The 19,121-nt window shown below is 37.3% G+C and overlaps 1 protein-coding gene across 2 annotated transcripts; it reads right to left on the bottom strand.

The window, feature by feature from the left end:
* Nucleotides 1-5,605: 5,605 nt before the first annotated feature.
* On the bottom strand, nucleotides 5,606-15,150 carry Ana3 (rotatin homolog anastral spindle 3). Of its 2 annotated transcripts, XM_076797509.1 has the most exons (29): nucleotides 15,069-15,150; nucleotides 14,816-15,000; nucleotides 14,528-14,701; nucleotides 14,301-14,446; nucleotides 13,973-14,231; nucleotides 13,746-13,904; nucleotides 13,572-13,676; nucleotides 12,908-13,429; nucleotides 12,615-12,835; nucleotides 12,308-12,545; nucleotides 12,023-12,232; nucleotides 11,662-11,868; nucleotides 11,421-11,594; nucleotides 11,218-11,353; nucleotides 10,912-11,136; nucleotides 10,574-10,835; nucleotides 10,330-10,505; nucleotides 10,011-10,253; nucleotides 9,709-9,932; nucleotides 9,347-9,640; nucleotides 9,020-9,260; nucleotides 8,791-8,953; nucleotides 8,534-8,730; nucleotides 7,732-8,465; nucleotides 7,182-7,386; nucleotides 6,900-7,111; nucleotides 6,572-6,712; nucleotides 6,379-6,508; nucleotides 5,607-6,273 (listed from the first exon to the last, which is right to left on the bottom strand). In XM_076797509.1, exons 1-29 carry the CDS (start codon nucleotides 15,112-15,114, stop codon nucleotides 6,005-6,007), a joined length of 6,498 nt encoding a protein of 2,165 aa, XP_076653624.1. In that variant the 5' UTR covers nucleotides 15,115-15,150; the 3' UTR covers nucleotides 5,607-6,004. The 2 variants fall into 2 exon arrangements, with proteins under 2 accessions (XP_076653623.1, XP_076653624.1); XM_076797508.1 differs by having other exon boundaries at nucleotides 5,606-6,273; nucleotides 14,528-15,000.
* Between the last annotated feature and the right edge of the window lie 3,971 nt (nucleotides 15,151-19,121).

Below are 19,121 nucleotides of genomic sequence, written 5' to 3'. Positions count from 1 at the left end.
AATTTTTAATACAGTCATTCAGAATCCTGCTGTATAAAGGCTGTATTAAAAAGTAATATTTGCTATAACTCTCGTACCATTATTATCTGCCTGTAAGTTGTCTAGGGATACGTCACTGTTGTTAGGTTTACAAAATTTGATTTTCGCCAGACTATTTCCGTATTCGATGTCTGTGAGTCGTTTATAATTTCGAATGAACAGCGCTTGAACAAAGTGGATCAATGAACGAAAAGGAAGTGCTCGCTGCCACTCCAGATCTCGAGGAACTTCAAGAGCCATTTTGCGTTAGCAGCTCTTTTGCTCAATGACACTGCTATATGGGGTACGGGAGTCGTTTCAGAGACGTAATAAACGCATTGGCCGTTGGTTTAAATCCGGCATGCCTGTTGGATAAATAAACTGGTGATCGTGTGCCGTAATGAGTAATTCGCTCGCACAAGAAAGAATCGTGTGGGGAATAAGGTAAAACAGTTTACGGCCGACGTCAATGGAAATAACTCACACTGGAGATCAATAATGTTTATGAGTTTGAAGCTGCATGCTTCTCTGGGATGCCTAGAAATAATAATTAATTAATGTTCTCCTGGGACTGATATTGCATCTTATCCCAGAAAGTTTAGAATAAACAATTTTCTGCTCAAATTTAGACATTTTGCGCGGGGAATGTTTTAAAACAAAAGTATATCTTTCAATTTGTGAAAATCAATTTTTTCAATTAGTGAATTCAATTTTGTCGTTACTTTTTGTTTGTGTACAAGTGTTCGACTGACGTCTGACAATTGTTTAATTGAGCAAATCCGCGGAGTACATGTCACCCGCCGAAAGACTTCTAATTTTAAATTGTTAATCGACACAACACCCTCGTGCAATGATGCCCAGAAAAATACTTTTGACGCACTGCCGCTTAATTAAACCGGCTAATGCATAAACAAAGAAATTATATAAACCTTTACGTAACTAGTCCCCGCCTCTTCAACAGTAAGGACAAGGAGAAACAATTTTTTTTTATACGTTCTAATCGTCTACTATGTTGCACCTTTTTCTATTATAAAAAATTGTGACAGGCAACTAATCACGGGACAATAAGGAAAAATCGCCTTTCGATTTAAATGCAAATCATGAAAACATTGAATCAGCAATTCTTTAATTTAGTCTGTCACGAGATCCCTTAAAAAAACTCACTTTTAGGGTAATGAAAATAAAAAGAAAACCTTAGAAAAGATGTAGGGTAATAAAATAAAAATGTTGTGCATCGAGTGCAGTTCTTTGGGAATTTCGATTTGCTGAAAATAATATTCGGATATTTGTTTAATTTGTGTACAGTCACAGAAACCCGGTGTCAGTCTTTATCATTCCCAGCAAACGTTCTCTCAAACAAAGGAAAAGTACTATGAACCACCGTGTGGAAACCACGGGATTTATTCATCGTCGTTTTCGTTAACGCTTCTGAAAATAAGAAGTGAGAAAACAATTTCAACGAGGTCTCCTCCAGCGACCGCAAAGATGGCGGCGCGCGGCGCAACCATAAACCTATTTTCTTAGACATCGACCATCATTTTGCGCTGTTCACTAAACCTTTGTTAGGATAACAGGAAAACCACGAAGAAGCTTAAACTTCACATTTACATTCGGTTTAGATTGCTTGTTGCGTCATTTTGTTATGCTTCTGACACAATGCTTCTCCGTAAAACTAAGAAAAATTAAATTATGTGTCCGAGCATCATTGTACGAGTAAATTGCAGTGCGAGCATATTTATTTGTGCAAAATAAAAATGGTCTGCATCGATTACAAGAGAGGGGATTCATATGATAATCAATTCCTTCTCTTAATAATTTTAATTTATGTTCGCTTGAAACAATGTGACTTTGTCCGAGGGAATTTCGCCAGAAAATGAAAGACAACGGAAACAGTTAGCATTGTCCAGTTATTTTTCATACGTCGGCCGTGCGCCGCGACCTTGGCGCCGCAACGCGAAAACCGCGAACGCAAAAAGACCCCGATAAATCCAACAAAATTGCAAGAGGAGCGAAACGCATCCTCGCCGTTGGTAAACGAAATTTCGTGCGTCATAGTTGCGCGTGTATTATCGCCGTCACATTTCCTTCACGCCCATGGCCGAAATAACAAGGGGGAGCCGCTAATAGGATCGTAGAACAAGCAAACCGAGGTTCGGCCGCGTAATTGAGTCCCATCCCAATCGTAGATCTCGTCTCTGAAATTAGCCCGCTAAAGTGTTCCAGTTTTAGCCACCCTCCGAAGCGTTTCTTGATCCGAGCAGATCTCGATGGATAATTTTTATAAATCTTCCGCAGAAATTGTTCATTTAAACGGTCGTAAGCGACTCTACCGACCTGATCATTTTCCTATCTGAAAAAGATCTTTTAGATCTAGAAGAAAATCTTTTAGAAGCGGCGTCCTGTTAATTACAGATAACGGTTCTTCCGCAGTCTAAATAGGCTCGCGAATCGGAGTCATGATCGTAGATGGTTGTAGCGCGTGGTTGCGTGCCGATTGTCGCTCGAGGAACGGCATTGATCGGCGTTGCTCGTTAGCCGTCGATTATTTGGTAGCGTGGGTGGGCCGCGTTTTTGCAGCTCGGCGGATCCTCCATCGCGAGCGTGATCCAACGATCCGAGCGATCCCAGGCGATCGAGGCAGAGCGAGGCGCATACGTGCACGCACGGGCCGCCGGAGGATTTAATGAAAGTTGGCTCGCGCGCTCGACGGACCCGCGCCGGGCATTGTGTTCCAACACGACCGGTCACGTGACCGTCAGATGGATTTGCGTCAATGGTGACCTCCGCGTTCGCGTATCCGTCACACCGCGCCCCGCCCCGCCCCGCCGTTCCGCATACCCCATGGGCCCCGTGGGACCAGCGCGAACGACCACCAGAGATGAGGCAAGAATCCGCGCAGCTGGTTGAAATTCACGCTAACAAATGACTGGCTGCCCGAAAAATGGGCCACCAGTTTTTTCAAAAATTATCTTCCATCAAAAAGGAACAGATTAGAGAGCCAACTGCGCTTCTCCTGAGCTCTTCGTGCCCCAGAATGACTCCGGAAGCTGCAGTGTACAGAACGGACAAATTTTTCAAAAGTTGCCTTCCTTAAGAACAGAGCAGATTGCCGATGAATTGGCTACTAGAAAATTAGAATTTACGTGGAACGTTTGCTACTCTTGGTTAAAAGGGACGCCGCCATCGAAGGACGTTTAGGTAGTCACTTGAATTCGATTAGGGCTGGTAGCCGAGTCCGTAGATCATGGTCTTTGACGCTGCACAGTGACGATTCCAGCAATAATAACGATATTGAATTTTGATATTGAAACAGTAGAAAATGTTCCCCACGTCTAATGACACTATTAGATAAGTTTAACCGTACAATGGATGACGAAATTGCTAAGAAAATAGCCGAAGGTCGCATTGTAAATTCGAAAAAAAAGACAGATTGAGGAAGAAAGCTGCAGAAGCATCTATTATTTATAAGCCTCCTACATTTGCCCACGCATTTTTTCATTAGACAAAACGAGAAGAAGAAATTCATGTGAATTTATTATACTACTTCTTCCAGTAAAAAATAACACTTTATCTTGAACCATCAGTTATTCTTTTTTAATACCTATCGAAAACGGGTTTTTGTAGTTCTTTTTAGCTTTCCTTCCTTTCACTTCAATTTTGAAAGCACAAAAGAGCCTACTATGATTCTGCCCAGGTACCATCATGATAACATTGTAACTTTACTGATGGTGTACAAGCAAAGTCTACATTACCATACAAGAAGATGGACTTGTGTTGGACCTATATTGATAGTCGCCTGTAATAAACTCATTAGAATTTTTCTTGATCGATTGGCCAGATCATTTAAATTTTATAGGATTTTTCGGTACGGTGGTTAGCCAATCGTGTTACAATTATTAGAAGTCAATGTTGTACAATTGAAGATTTTGGTACGAGTCCAGATTATGAAACTCGTACAATTCTTGCTAAACTAAAATCTATAAAATTTCGCTAAAAACTGGATCTGCCCGGTTTTTAAACCAGAGTCTTCGATTTGTGCAGAACATGTTTGTCTCCCACGAGGAGCGTCGGTCTAGCGATTAGGTTCGCTGGCGTCTGATGTGTTTCTTTGGGTATCCAGCATCCGATGCTATCCACGTTCGAGGGACGACGAATCCTCGCGGCAAGAAGATTATCGCGATTCGCAAAAACCGGATCGTCCACGCTCCCGTAAAAGGAAGGAGCGTGTAACATCACTCGGCCGTATTTCCTCTGACATCACAGTAGCGTCGAGTGACACCTGTATTCGCTGTAAACCTCTCGAACGAAGCCGAGGAACTGTTCACGCGACGATAGCTTGTTGTTAAATCAATAGCTGAATGGTTCACCGATTTCAATGTGCCTCCATCGAGAACCAACCTTCTCAGAGCGCCTGAAGCCTTCGTCAATAAATAATCTAACATTCGAACAATACTTTTTTGCGTGTTCCGTATGAATTCATATTGTATAACCGGATCGCAGATGTTGTTGTAAATTTGCATTTTATAAACGCAGTTATAACATCGGGTATGGCATAAAAACTTCATTGAACATTTTCGACGCTTTTTAGCAGTGAAAAAGCTAAAGTAACTTTTCTGGATAATTATTAATTGCTTCTTTGTTACATTTTGCTCGCGAGCCCGCAACAGAAATTTCAATATGGCGTCGCTCGATCGCGGCCCCTGCTTATTATAGTTGCAACTCTAAAAAACTGTGTTGAACGTTCTGGTCTATTTCGAAATGCGTGAATCATTGAAACGTTTTCTTTTTTTGGATAATTGATGTGACAAATTGAAAATTGTTTTTCACGCGAATCCGTTACGCGTCCGCCAGTTTCGCAATTGTGGTTTGAGCCACCATATAATTAGCAATTGTAATGTCGACGATGTCTCCTGCATCGATTATATCCTCACGCGTGCTCATCAATCGCGAAATTACGGTTCTTGAGTAATAGCCAGGGCAAATAGTAATGGTTTGTAATGAAATGTAATGATATAATAGCCCACGCATAAATTTCAGTTTTTTGCGCGTACGTGCGTCATTCGCCGCAAGAAAAGAAAAATTACAAGCAGATGGTGCAGAAGAGGCGAGCATACTCTTCCCCCAACTTTCGTTCTTTGTCCATTGCGAAACCCGTAGCTTTTTGCAAAAGTCGCTCGCGTTTATAGTCCGGTTCAAGTATACAGGGTGTCTAACAGCTTTGCAAACCCTTTTCTTTGAGAGAGAGACAGCTTGGAAGAGTACGCTGGAAATAAAAGTAATAAGCATGATTTAAAATTTTAAATGTAGAGAAGTTGCATCTCTGTGACATTATTAATTTAAAGAATACACATATTCACAAAGGTTTGCAATTGAAATACAAATAGTAAGCATGGGGATGCATGTATGTTATCCCAAACTCGTTCGTTCATAAATCCTACAGTAATATTTATAATTGATATCCAATTTACTGCAAAAGCAGCAGCTAACATTTATATGCATACACGTGGAGTTTGTTGTTGCTTTTCTGCTCGATTGTAGCATGTCACGTTAATTAATATGCGACGTGGGACTTGTATCATCACAGAAATTAAACCATGATCTGCTCAAACACCGGACGCATGCAAACGAAACTTGAGAAGCAGATACCACTAGAAAGATAACATTGTTCCCCCTATAAAACGTCATTTTTATTTTTACTACTAGACAGTATAAAAAAATATAGATGCAACTTGTAGCTAAGCTATAAAACCACCCTGGTTATAAAATATATTAAATGATTTTTATTCTTAAATATTTTATAAAATACCTTTTCTCATACACAATTTCATTGCTGCTATACTTCGTAAACTTAAAAATAGTATAATTGACGATCGATATTGTTTGTAGTTTCAGTTAAAAAGATATTACAAACTTTATGTTAATACTGTTTATAAAACGTTAAAAAAATAAAATTTACTCGTATGTACAATTGGATTCGTTGATACAGTCATTCCGCTTTTATGTCTATCGGACTAAGGATCCTTAATACGTATTGTAACATTTTAACTGATTCGTGTTCCTGTTTCCTGTCGTCTATAGTTAGGAGCGTCAGTCTACCCAAAGCTTCCTGAATACTTTGCGAAAATCCAGAGCTCCGTGCGATTAATTTTCCCTTTTGATTGTTAGCTATCAAAGACCATAGTATAGAGCCTGCTACTTTGATCTCATTCAAGGAACCATTCTTAAATACGTCATGCAGGACATTAATGAATTCAACTGTAACGTAATATTATTAAATACATTAGCGTCGTATATGGAATCATTATACCACAAGATCCACATTCTAGTGATTCTAATTTTTACATTTACGTTGTTTCATACCTGAACTAAGTAATCGAGGCCTGTTCGCCATATTAAATGCCAGATTTCGCAATATGGAAATCGCAAGAATCCTGCTGGATGACGAAGAACACTTTGACAATTGCAATAGAACGTCCAAACCATCGACAGACTAAAACATTAATCCCAGAGATGGTTAATCACTGAAATACCTATGAAACATTTTCTAATTTACCTTTGGCACGCAGATCTGCCCTTCTTCGTAAAAAGCGAAGTCAATTAAAAATTCCAAGCAGTAGAGTTCAACAAGTGGCCACGGTTTTGTGCGTTTTGTAGTGATTGGATGTATTTTTGTGAAGAATTGCAACAAATTGCTCTGCGAAATTGAATTTCATTAATATTAACTTAATTCTACTTTACAACGTTGATTTTATTTTACAGTAGGAAGCAATATTATTTCGTTGACTTGAATATTGCCTACCGTAAAAACAAAATAATTGCTATTTGACAAATTTGCAGCTGCAATTCATGTATAAAGAAGAGCATGCTAAACATTAGGTTACCTTTGATATTGCAACTCTACATTCGTGAACGTGTACTGCATTTCGAAGAACATGGAATGCGAAATGCAGCTTATGATTATCAAACAATCGACCCGCTTTATCTATTTCTTTGGAGACTAATTGAATAACAACGTGAATTAGTGCAAGAGTATTGGGAGTTCTTCTGAGTCCCGCCCCCGGCAAGATGGTTGTCAACGTTAACGATTGTGCCGCTGTAACGAATACAAAATCAGTATACTTGATCAACAATTTCGTTTGCGATTATTCGTTATTGAAAACTACCCGCAGGGCATTTAGTTGTGTAAGTGGCAAGCAACTTCAAGGCAGTGGTTGTTACGGTATTGTTCAATGCGACCCAAGCCCACAACTTGTGCAACACATCTGCCAATCCACATTTCGTCAGAACTTCTTTCACAGGAGTATTGCCGTACATAAAGTTCATTAATAGTGTGAAAATGCCATTGACGTCATGTAACAGTGGGGGGGTCTGAGCAAAAAAATAAGGAAAACTTTTAACATACAAATGCTGCTGGAAATTCCATCAGGTGTGATCTTCCTCAGGCGGTTTTACAACCGCATCGTTGGAAAACCCGTCGGTTTAGCATAGTAAACTAATAGAATAAAACTGACTGAGTAAATAGGCTAATCTGTCAGAAACACAAAGATAGAATTACACAAATATACTTTTTGCGAATAGGACAACTTCGTTCCTGCAAAAACAACCTTACGAGAAGTGCTAAAGTTAAAAATCTACACTGATACGAAAAAGCAATGCTTACTATTTCAGTGTCCAAAAGTAATAATCGTTTCTTATTATTTAACGCATCGTTACCTTTCTCTCGCGTTCCATTTGATTTTTGGAAAGTTCAAAAGGTTGCAGATTCAGCCTGACATACAGTTCCTTCAGTATCATCAGTATAGTCTCGGGTAAATTCTCTTCTAACGCGAATCTTTTGGCCGTGTTCGATACGCACAGTAAATTGGACAGTGCACCCGTTATCAAGTCCTTATCTTCGTTTAATTTGCGGTTCTTCTTGGATCTGTTATAATTATGAACAATGAATAGATGCAAGAAAACACCGCAAACTTCTTCGCCGACAGGGATTTCTTGTTTCTCGAATTCACGGTCCGTTGCTTTGTCAAAAATTAAAAGAATGTCCTCGTTTTCGGGTGGCTTTTTCGAATGCGCGTTCGCGCTTCGCAAAGAGAGCTTGTTTATGTCCGATATAATTTCTCTCAAGTTGTTTCTGCTGTCACTCGAGGTTTGTATGAAGGTAGTGTCTATCACAGATTGCAAGGAGACGTTGCTTTTCCCTAAAAAGTCTTTCTGAATCTCCAGTGAAAGGAGAAATGCCAAGCAACCGATTGCGCTCATGCGAAGCTCGACGTTAGGGTCCTTTATTGCAGTGCAAATTGATAAAAGCACTGCACTCGGATCGGATAATTCTAAGGCTGTTTGTATCGCCTCGAAATGCTGATTTTCAGTCAGCGAGAGCACAGCTATGAAGTTGAAAATCTCGGCCCATAATCGGTTTTTCAAAAGCACCAATTGCGATGTATCAGTACCTGTAGATTAACTACAATTCAAAAGTTTCTTCATCAATTTTTGTACAATATTTTTATTTTTAACTTACGATATAGATCGTTGTTCAAGAAGCAAAGCAAAGTATGAAGCGAGTCCGGGGAAAAATTAATGAGAGCAATATATTCGTTGCTATACGTGACGCAATTAGTTAGAACCGTGCAAATGCTGATGTACATTTCCAAAACGTCGTAGTAGTGTGACAAATTCTTTTTGTTGTCGATATCTTTATGGATTTCATTGATACATCTGAAAAGATAAACATATAAAGAACTATACTATTTTTGATACCTTTACGTATTCGCTCACCCGAGCAAATATTTGTCTATCGAGTGCTCATAAAGTTGGTGAATTATTTCTTGTTTGCCGACAAATATCAAATTGTTTAATAATCTGCAGATGGCTGTTATCAAAGACGGTGTCACTACTAGTTGCAAGCTGTTGTCTGTCATTCCTGATCCCCCGGCTGAAACTGAAAATAGTTGATAAGATAATTTTATTACATTGCTCACCTAAAATCAAAAATTGATATACATACAAGGTTGCAACTCATCCTGGCAATTATACAGATAAGATATTGTGCGTGGCACCAACGATGTGCTACCAGACTGCATACTGTGAATAGACGGTGTAGCTCCATTCTCTAGATCTCTGTGATCCATTAGATCACAGTCCAGAGTAGTGTACATGTAAATGTTCGAGCACAAAACACTGATTTCATAGTAAGTGTTGTTTTGTTCAACGTAGATCAATAGTGCATTCGCTTTCAGAGAATCCACCTGTATCGATAAACATTGTTTTACTTCGAATCCTGGATCGGTAATACAAGTTGCAAATAAAACCGGGCGATCGAACATTTACTTACATACTGAAATGGTAAAGAATTGCAATTTTTCACTAAATTACTGAACGCAAGGCATGCTTGTTCTCTAACTATACACGACTCGTCGTTACTGAGAATATATTGAAGCAGTGTCTGGCACAACTCACTCGGCGCTAATGCTACGGTAGTTAAAAGTTGAGAAGCAGTATGCACGTTATTTATCAAACCGGCAAGTAATTGTAAAGCGGATGCCTGGACCAACGAATCTCGGTTTTGCCATAGCATGGGCAGCCAACTTAATGAGCGACCTTCGTCGTACCAAAAGGCTGCGAAAGCCTGAAAAAACATTTATGAAAATATGTTCTTGATGCAAACAGATGCAATATACTTCTAAATTCACTAACAGTTTTGTTGAAATTGATCTGCATTTGGTATAACAAGTGATTCAAACATATTATCGAATTTCTGGTTATGGATAAGCCCATGAAACTGACGGTCCCGGCACCATGGAAGGATATAATCAGTTCGATCAACGTGTTTCCCAACGTTATTAATAAATTCTTGTAATTCGCCCAATGACATTTTCCAATTAAATATGTTAAACACGTTAACAGCCAATCGAGGTACGCTGTAATAAATATGTCCTATAATTTACGTTGTATTAAAAAAGTTATGAAGCGGAGTAAATGGGGCGAATGAAATATACCTAAATTGTAAAAATGTTGTTGGTCTCCAAAGCATAAAGTGGAGACTACAAGTTCGATAAAGTGAAGCCAAACATCTTCGTCTTCTTCGGTGGACTTTTCAGGCTTCTCAATAGCTGAACACGTGCGAGCCAACTTCAATATCGATTGATGAACATCTTGATTGTCCAGCTCCAAATCTTTAAACAATTCCGCTAACGATTTGGTTATATGCTTCATAATTTTGTTCGTCCATCTGTTCTTTCCTAATTTACACGAAATCATAAAATTGATTTCATAACAAATAAAAATACATTTCTCTTTCCTTAAATTATTGCATACCATTTTTTGTAATGTTCACATAGAGCTGTAAAAAGTTTAAAACTTCAACGAATAGATCACGGTCTTCTTTGCTTGCCGGATGAGAGAGCAAAAATCGTTCGAATGTTCGTTCCCAAGCTAGCAAACTTATGTCCTTTATTTCCTCGTATTGTTGCATTTTGTAAAACTTGATGTATCTAAAAGGTAGTATGGTTAGTGACAACTAGAAAATTGGATGGGAGGTGATATTCAAATTGTTAATTACATTGTCAGATAATCAAGTGCGCATGAAACTGCACTATGCGTGGTAGAGTTCTGTATGTTGTATAATTGCTGCTGGCAATAGTAATGGGGAAAACTGAAACATAGCGTCATGAACTCGTTCTCTTGAATTTTCAACTTTTCCGACAGATCGGAGTTATTCAGGTCGCTCCAACTTTTCCAGAGCACGTTTAAACCGTCGTTCCATTCCCATATCCAATACTGTTTAATAAAAGTTGATGCCAATGGATTAGTACTATGAAGGACTATAAAATATAAAAATAGTTATTTTATTTACACATTTAATTGCCACACTTGAAGTACTCAATAACATTAATTTACCAGATATATCCGACCGCCTGTGCATACTTATTTTCCAGTGTGATTTACAAAGAAATGGTAACTTCATTCGGGATGTAATAAGATGCGGCAACGAAATGTTTAACTGATTATAATTTTCCGTCTGATTTTCACTCAGTCTCATTATGTACTCGTTGTAAAGTAACAAACATAAAAGTTGGGATCCGTCGGTTCTAATGCTTTCGTTACTTGGAAATAGAAAAATACCTGAGAAGAATATTTGAAATAAATGATTAATCTTTCAATTCGTACCATCCTAAATACATTTTTGCAATTTATTATACATACTCCTGATTATGTTTGAAAGAACATTTATGCGAGTAGACAGATCATGGCGTATCGTGCTTTCACTGATTACCAACAAATCCAAAATAGTGATTATCGAAACCACAGAATCTGGATAATGAATGTAATCCTTTTCTACCTAAAAAGCGCCACAAATTATTCATCGAATTTTCCTAACTTGCATATCAATGAAAAATAAAATTTACCAAAGCACTGTTAAATATCTTTAAGATTAAAGCCAGTCCATTCTCATGAATAAATAATTTATGCAAAGAGATATCCGACAGCATAACGCTAATTTGGACTAATGCAGACTTCCGCATTTTTGGATCAAGATTAGGTTCGTTTAACATTTCAAGGACGGATAATAAATTACTTCTCTGTAAATTGAATTCATTACATAAAATTGTTAACGGTATACGATTTCTGAAGGAAAGACTATGCAACCTGATAATTGCCCGTTGATTTCCTGAGACATGCTTGATGTTCAAGTATACAAAGTGAGTTTAGGGGTAATCCGTGCAAGGATGATAGTCGTGGCAATTTTTGGACCGAATCTTTTTCTTTTCCTAGAAGCCAGATTAATCTACAAACTGCCTCTTCCCTAATATCGCCTTCCAATGAGAAAAGATATCTTAAATTGCCCTTAAAAACCTTTAAATTAAGAATATATTATTAATCATGATATTATATGAATTATTGTGTGTAATTTTGTTGTGTTTAGACTATTTTTTTAGAAATGAAGGTGACTCTCAATTTTTTAAATGGAGTTGACACGCGCTTTCATATGATATTGCAATGATGTTACCTCAATGTATGGTAACTGTATACTGGAGGACACATCAGGGTCGAAGAGTTTTGTCACACATTGTCCTAATGCCGTAGAAGGATGAGCATGACATTGCAAAAGAGGTAATACAGGCACAATGGCTTCTAATAATCTCAGCCACCCACTCTCTCCCATTTGTACTCTTCCTTTCAGAATGTATACCAGTATTTCATCCGACATTTCTTTTATCTAGCACAAAAATATCATCCCGGTGAATTAAGTTTCATTATACATATAAATGTTTAAGGGAACGTTATATCTTACTCTTTTATCATCATTTGTTACACCGTGAGAAATAATTTCTGTCAGAACTGACGGTTCAAATAAAAACAGTAAATTTTCCCAGGACGATCTTTCGCTGTTATAGTTCACACCTAAAATATTCCTGACCAACATATGACACTCCAAATAAGTTGTATATTGTACATCGACATCTGCATTCGCCAGTAAACCCAATATTAATTTTGTGGCTAACGCTTGATCCTCGTTGTTCAATGAATACCTTTAATGTCAATAGAAAGTAAGTCATCAAAGTTGATATCTCCTGTTTAAAAAATTTTGAGCGGCATACCTGTGTATGTTCTGCAAGAATTTGACAGTCTTTTTAACAATATAGAAATTTTTGTGATAAGACAAACTTAACTTCGAGGCGTACAACGTTTTCAAAGTGTCTGAATGCGATAAATCTGATGAATTCTGTATCAAGGATATGGCTGCTTTCATTGACTTCGCTATCAATCGTGTTTCGTCGAACATTTTGATGTATGCGACTTCGTCGTTTCCTTGGAATTGCTAAGAAAGCAAAAACGTAGGATGCAGTTACACTCTTTTAACATTTAAAAATAATGTTTGATTTTTACTTACACGACCATACTCTTGCAATACAGTGTGCAGTTTCGGGTATAAAAAATATATTGGAGCATCCATTATAGCCACACAAATCGACGTTTTCAGTGTTTTAGGAAAAACAACGTCTGCTATCTCTAAAGGAACGATATTACTTATAAGCTTCATCATGATAGTCACAAGATGCAAATATGTTATCCTAAAGTGATCTATCGCATGGTAGCTTTCAAAATACTGTACAACATCCCCCAACATGTTAAATAGTATCTTCAAGTCTTCGGTTATTTTCATGGCCACGTCGTCGTTGCAGAGCCAAATATTTGGCATGACGCTTGTGATAAGAAGTTGTACTAACTCATGAGCTAAATCTGTTATGTATTTAGTGTTTCTTAATGGAAATGTCGAGTTGATGGGAATGCTTAATTGCGATATAACGTGTTTCAATGACTCGATGCAGAAATTTGGTATGAGCATTTGCTGCAGTTGCAAAACTGAGTCGTCAATATTGTTTGTTGTGTTCTGACTTCTTTCACTTGTACCCTGAATAGAATATGCAATATAGGAAATTGTAAATAGTTTCGATTATATGGCAATATACTAGAGGTGTGTGAGAACCCAAAAATTCTGGACCCGTCCCGACCGGACATTTTAGGGTTCTTGCACACCTTTACAAAATACGTACCGTAGACTGATATGCTTGATAATTAGCTTCTAGAAATCCTCCATCAGGACTATCCCTAGTGTCGGAAGAAGAATAAGCATTGCTGCTTAATTTACCTACTAACAGCTAAAGAACATTGTCTTTGTTAATATTCTAAATAATATTAATTATCCATTCAGAAATACATTTATTTACCTTCTGTTTTTTATTTGCTATACACGGTTCACAATAATAATAAATTCTAAGTCTCAGAGATCGTGTTAATTTGTGCAATGTTTTTAACACCATCGGTACAACATCCCTGAGATTTGTGCTCGAGGCATTTGCACTGGATTCCAAAAGATTGTGCAATATCTGAAATAAGTTTGGACTGATTAGATACAGGTATGGTTTGATATGTGATGGTGAAATATTTTAAGTACCGAAACTATTGCTGGTCTCTGAAGGAACACCTCAGCTGGAAAATCTTGCATCATTACATTTGTAATAAATTGGCACGTGTGTAGGATGAGATTTATGTCTAACGTGTTGTTTAAAGCTTCTTCAACAGCTGCCAAGACACCTCTGTCCGAAGTGACCAAAGGTTGCCACGGCATAACTAGCCATTTAACACCCCCTTCTGTGGTCTTCGATATTGGTGTTCCATCTCCACATTCCAATGTTAAGTCAAATGGTATGGAGCTGTTTAATAATTTCATTTAGTATATTACTTGATTATCTGGGTATTGAAAATGTTTAAATGTAGTTTACCTATCCAGAACAGAAGGAACAGAACGATTGTATGATAAATCATGTTCTTCTGCTCCTAGCACTTTGTGTTGACTGCCGTCATAATCTTTTATACGTGTTCTGTGTCTGTCGTAGTCGATAAAACCCATTCTTGGAGAAGCAGAATTCTAAAAAAGAATTTATGAAAATTTTACGATTTTCTTTCGATTGTTAAGAATTTATAGAAGAAGTTACAGAATAATACAAACCTGTGAATCTTCAACATATATTTCATTTGTTTGTAAACTATTTGTACTGGCAACAAATTCTTCAATCTCATTTAATTTTCCATACCATTCTGAACCTAACTTTCTTCTTAATTCATGAAGTTCATTTTGAAATCTCAATTTGCCAAACGTGTTCAAGTAACTCTTGTCACCTGTCTTAAAAAAGAGGTAATAATTATCGATGTTTAGCGATATTAACAGTTTGTTATTTTTGTTATTATTCGTGAATAAAGTATTGAAATAAAGATTCGTAAAATGATCAATCAGTACTTTTAAAAGACGCAGCAGCAAGTTCAAAACTTTCTGCGTTTGCGAGAAGGTATCGAACGAAAACCAGTTAAACAATTTCGTTATTAATTCCTTTTTAACAGCATCGCAATCACACCCGAATCCAAGATCGTATTTTGAAATAATATTGTCCAAAGCTCTCGATCGAATTTCCTCGAGATTGTGACCTGAAAAAATTTTAACACATTTCCAATTTTCCTTTTATTTTCCTTGGGAAGTTAAATTGTGTACGTACTCAATTTTTTAACGTGCATCGCCGATATTCCGTTCATGTTTGACATTTCTTTGAAGGATAATTGTCACATTTTAGGTTAACTGCGTCAATTTTTAAATGAAATGGGCGCCAAAATGGCGTTGCGCTGCCATCTTGCAGTGAAATTTAAAAGGTAACTGTGTGGGAAACGACTACAAGGTTGGGCACTTTATTGTAGATGGCGGGAAAAGCTTTTTCTTGTTGTATTTAAAATGTACAGGAAGAGCCGAGTTACCTGAAGGACCACATTATACTAGAACCAGTTTTGCTAGAACTACTATGTGTATTTTCATATTAATTTGACAATGCTGCAATTACTCGCGCAATATATAGTTTTTAAATGATTTTGTACTATTTCAACATAATGGATTCATGGCTTATGGAGCAGTTATGATCCAGTGTCTTTTTTTCTAACAAATAATAATAATACAGGGTGAGTTACAACAAATAATCCCTTTTTAATAAGTTCATAATCTATTTTTTTACGTGTTTCTTTTCTAACTGCTGAAAAACAGCTGATATTCACGTGCAGTATCCTAATTGTTCACACATCCACTGATCTATAGATCATGCATACATCGCCTCATAAATAGAAGTTCGCGCCACCTTACGCTAAATTTAAGTACTAATTGACTACTAGGTTGGCCATTTTGTCGTAGATGGCCCAATGTCCTCTTTTGATCAATTGCATAATTGAAGAGTTTATTAAAACTGTCGTAAAGAACGGTTATTCCAATTTTCAAGAACTTAGCTCATACGTTAGTGACGCAAGAAGTTTACGATATAGTCGAACGCGATTTACTATCGCAGTTTACTCCAATTTCTATATTACTTTCCGAATGCACATGCTTTTGCACGGCACCTATCGTCCCGAATGCGAAAATACGAACCCTTGCAGCAAGAGGCGCGTCTATCTATCCCATTATTTAAATTTCCCGCGCACGCGCAAATCAGCAAAATATTCGTTCAATCGAATTTGATGCAGTATCAACACGATATAATACGACTTCGCCGAGGAAGGAACCGGGTCCATGTTCCATTTTTCATTTCAGGGGCGTTTTCACCCACAGTTTCTCAGAATGGTATTGATTTCTGAGATACCTGCAGCACACCTTGAAATCGAAGCATTTTTCCACAATCAATGATTTACGGTGAGTTTCACAATTGCTAAACATTTACTCATTTGGGAACAATCACAGTGTCCACAGCGTTGCTGACTCCCTTTCGATTGTTATTGTTCCCGCAGCAGCAGTTGCATTTTATTGACTGGGCTGCAGAAGGGGCTAAGGGTTGCAAAATATAACCTCTTTCTCGTTGAGAAGAGGTTTTGGTCAATATTTATACATATGACAACGGAACGTAACAGAAATACTTTTAAATAGGGTTCTTCCGAAATGAAGGACCAATATTTGGGATAAAAATCTCATTATGTTGAAATATGTAGTACAATAAACCGTGATTTAGGGTGCACTGCTTGTACGAAGCTTTATCGGGAATTTATGCATATAATTTATTGTTACTATTAAAAAAATCAGGATTATTTGGAAAACAGTAATGGTACTTACTTGAAAATATAGTCCTTGATGACTTCTGAATTCTCAGGTCTCTTCATCGTATACTTAAAATATGTAAAAAAATACGAGTTCGAATGAAAAAATAATTTGCAAAATTCACAAGAGATGAAGTCTTGAATATTATTTAAGTAATTGAAACGAATAAAGAATAGAAGACGTAGATTTGATAAATAAAAATTGTTAAAAATATATGATTATAACGAGGAATTAGTAAACACACGTCTCTAACATTGTCGACCTAAGATCTAGCATTATATGAATTATTTTTATACATAATTTTTCAATGTTTATATAAAAATTATATTTTTGCAACGATTAATTATTAAAAGCATATGAAAAGAAGAAGTGACTTGGTAAAGGGAATTACTGGGTTAAAATGTTATTAATCATAAGTCGACAGTGCTAGAGAACCAGAGGGATTTTGAAAGGACCGTTTAATCGTTTCACAAAATTTCAAGGATAATAATTCGAAGCACATGCCTTCCGCTAACAGAGTTCGTGTGTAGGTAATACAATCGGATTAATCTCACAACATTGAATTTACACAATTATGTACACGTCATTTAACTGCATATAAACGTACAAAAGGGGATTTAAAACTAACAAATCGAATCATTGGTAAATCGTATTCGGTGCATCTTACGGGGGTGGGGAGTGGCTGTGGGGTTGTGGAGGAACGCGTACGATCGTCACCATACTCTTTTCGACGGTCGTGTTACACACTTTTACGCACACACGCTCGCTGGTTCGCAGTGCGAATCACTCGATTTCTCACGAACTCACGCAAAAAACGCGGTTTCGAATTTCCAAGTATAATAGTCGTTTCTGAAAAATCGGAAAAATTCGCGTTCGAACAGTGACTCGCGGACGGGCCGCTGTTCAAAGCGCCTTACGAAAACACCGTCGACAGTAAATTATTCATCTCGCACAGTTTCAAAATTCGCTGTCACATAAACGTTCGCTGATACCTGTTTTAATTCTACGGGTACGATATTTTTGTAGTTGATCTATTTTGACTCCTTGATATAAGCTAGTTATGGGTTTGATAAGACGACCAGCATCGTTAATAAATTACTAAACACATACGAAAGAAAACTCAGTCGAAACAAACTCAAGGTACCACCATTTTCACAAAAGGAAATGTCAAGTATACACAAGTTGTTGGGAAAACTTCTGTGAACTATTTTAGAAGAAACGATACAAAAGATTTAAAATAAAATTATGCATTGGTACAACAATATCGTAGTTATTTTGCACTTTCGTGATTTTCTGGGATACCAATATGGCGTCTCCCTAGCAGAAGTGTCTTGGCGTGTAAAAATTTCTCCAACAACTTGTGCGAAATTATTTTGATAATTAATTGAATTACAACGAATTAATCGTAATGTTAAGACACAAATAAAGATACACATTGGTTTGCAGAACGCTCCGTATCGATTCTCGGCCGAAACAAACCGAGCAGTCGGACATTCCTTCTCGGCGAAGCAACAGCGGAATCGTTGTGCCAAATTGGAAGTTTGCCGGGAATTAATCGCTAGGAAATAGTTTTTAAGTGTTATCGCGTGTCACTTGGCACGCGAGCGTTTCGGCCGAATGTAAATAGAATCTTCTAATTGAAATTCCTTCCAATTACTCCTGCCCCTCTAATGTTGCACGTGACGAACGACGCGTTCTTAAAAAGAAAAACAAAAAAAAAAAAGAACTCCGCGCGAAACAACAGCAATTTCCCGCGCGCAGTTGTTTTCGCAAAATCAATTCCTCGGAGATCATGAATTGTTAGGAACCCCCGTGCAGATTATATTCCGTGTTGAGCATCCGCGTTGAATGAACCGTGCTTAATCGCAAACACGGTAATTATACAGATTATTATTTACCGAACCCCGCGTTTTGCAAGTTTATTCTGCACTTATCTAGAATTCCGAACCTTCGAATAAACATGTAAGAGGATTACGTATTTGTTTATCGTTACCCACTTGCACGGTCGTTCGATGTTTGTTACAATTAAATCGGTCGCGCGCGTAATGGCTTAATAAAACTTGAATGACATTGAAAAAAAACGTTCTGTTTACATTCGACAGTAGAAAATGGACGAACGAGGAGGTATTATGCTTCGCGAAAAGAATGTCGCTGCCGCAGGTTTGCTTCAACCTTTTTCTATTATTATTTCGAACTTTTTTTTTATTAAAATTGATCTAATCGCAAAAAGCTTCGGCAATGTCCACTGTAATCAAACACAACTTATGTTCTATACACTATTAAAAATTCGCTGTTCGGTTTCCGTTTCTGTTAATGCTCTGTAAACGTTCAATGAAATCAAGTTTGAAGTTATGTAGAACGTCAGGAGGCTATTACAATATTTATAGACTCCGGATATAAATTTTTCACTAATAATTTTAACGTAGTGAAAATAATGTATTAATACTCTTTTGAAGTCTTTCAATCTTCTCACCGTTTTAAATTG

The sequence above is a fragment of the Halictus rubicundus genome, chromosome 12 (genome assembly GCF_050948215.1).
Source record: "Halictus rubicundus isolate RS-2024b chromosome 12, iyHalRubi1_principal, whole genome shotgun sequence".
Lineage (NCBI taxonomy): Eukaryota > Metazoa > Arthropoda > Insecta > Hymenoptera > Halictidae > Halictus > Halictus rubicundus.
Note: the sequence above shows the minus strand (reverse complement) of the source record. Positions and strands in the feature narration are given on the sequence as shown.

Excerpts from the sequence above, each read along its gene's own strand:
- Ana3 (XM_076797508.1), bottom strand. The coding sequence starts at position 15,114 with ATGTCAAACATGAACGGAATATCGGCGATGCACGTTAAAAAATTGA. Across the intron at positions 12,836-12,907 it reads TATTGCAAGAGTATGGTCGT|CAATTCCAAGGAAACGACGA; the intron begins GTAAGTAAAAAT and ends TTGCTTTCTTAG. Across the intron at positions 8,466-8,533 it reads CTTGAACAACGATCTATATC|GTACTGATACATCGCAATTG; the intron begins GTAAGTTAAAAA and ends GTTAATCTACAG.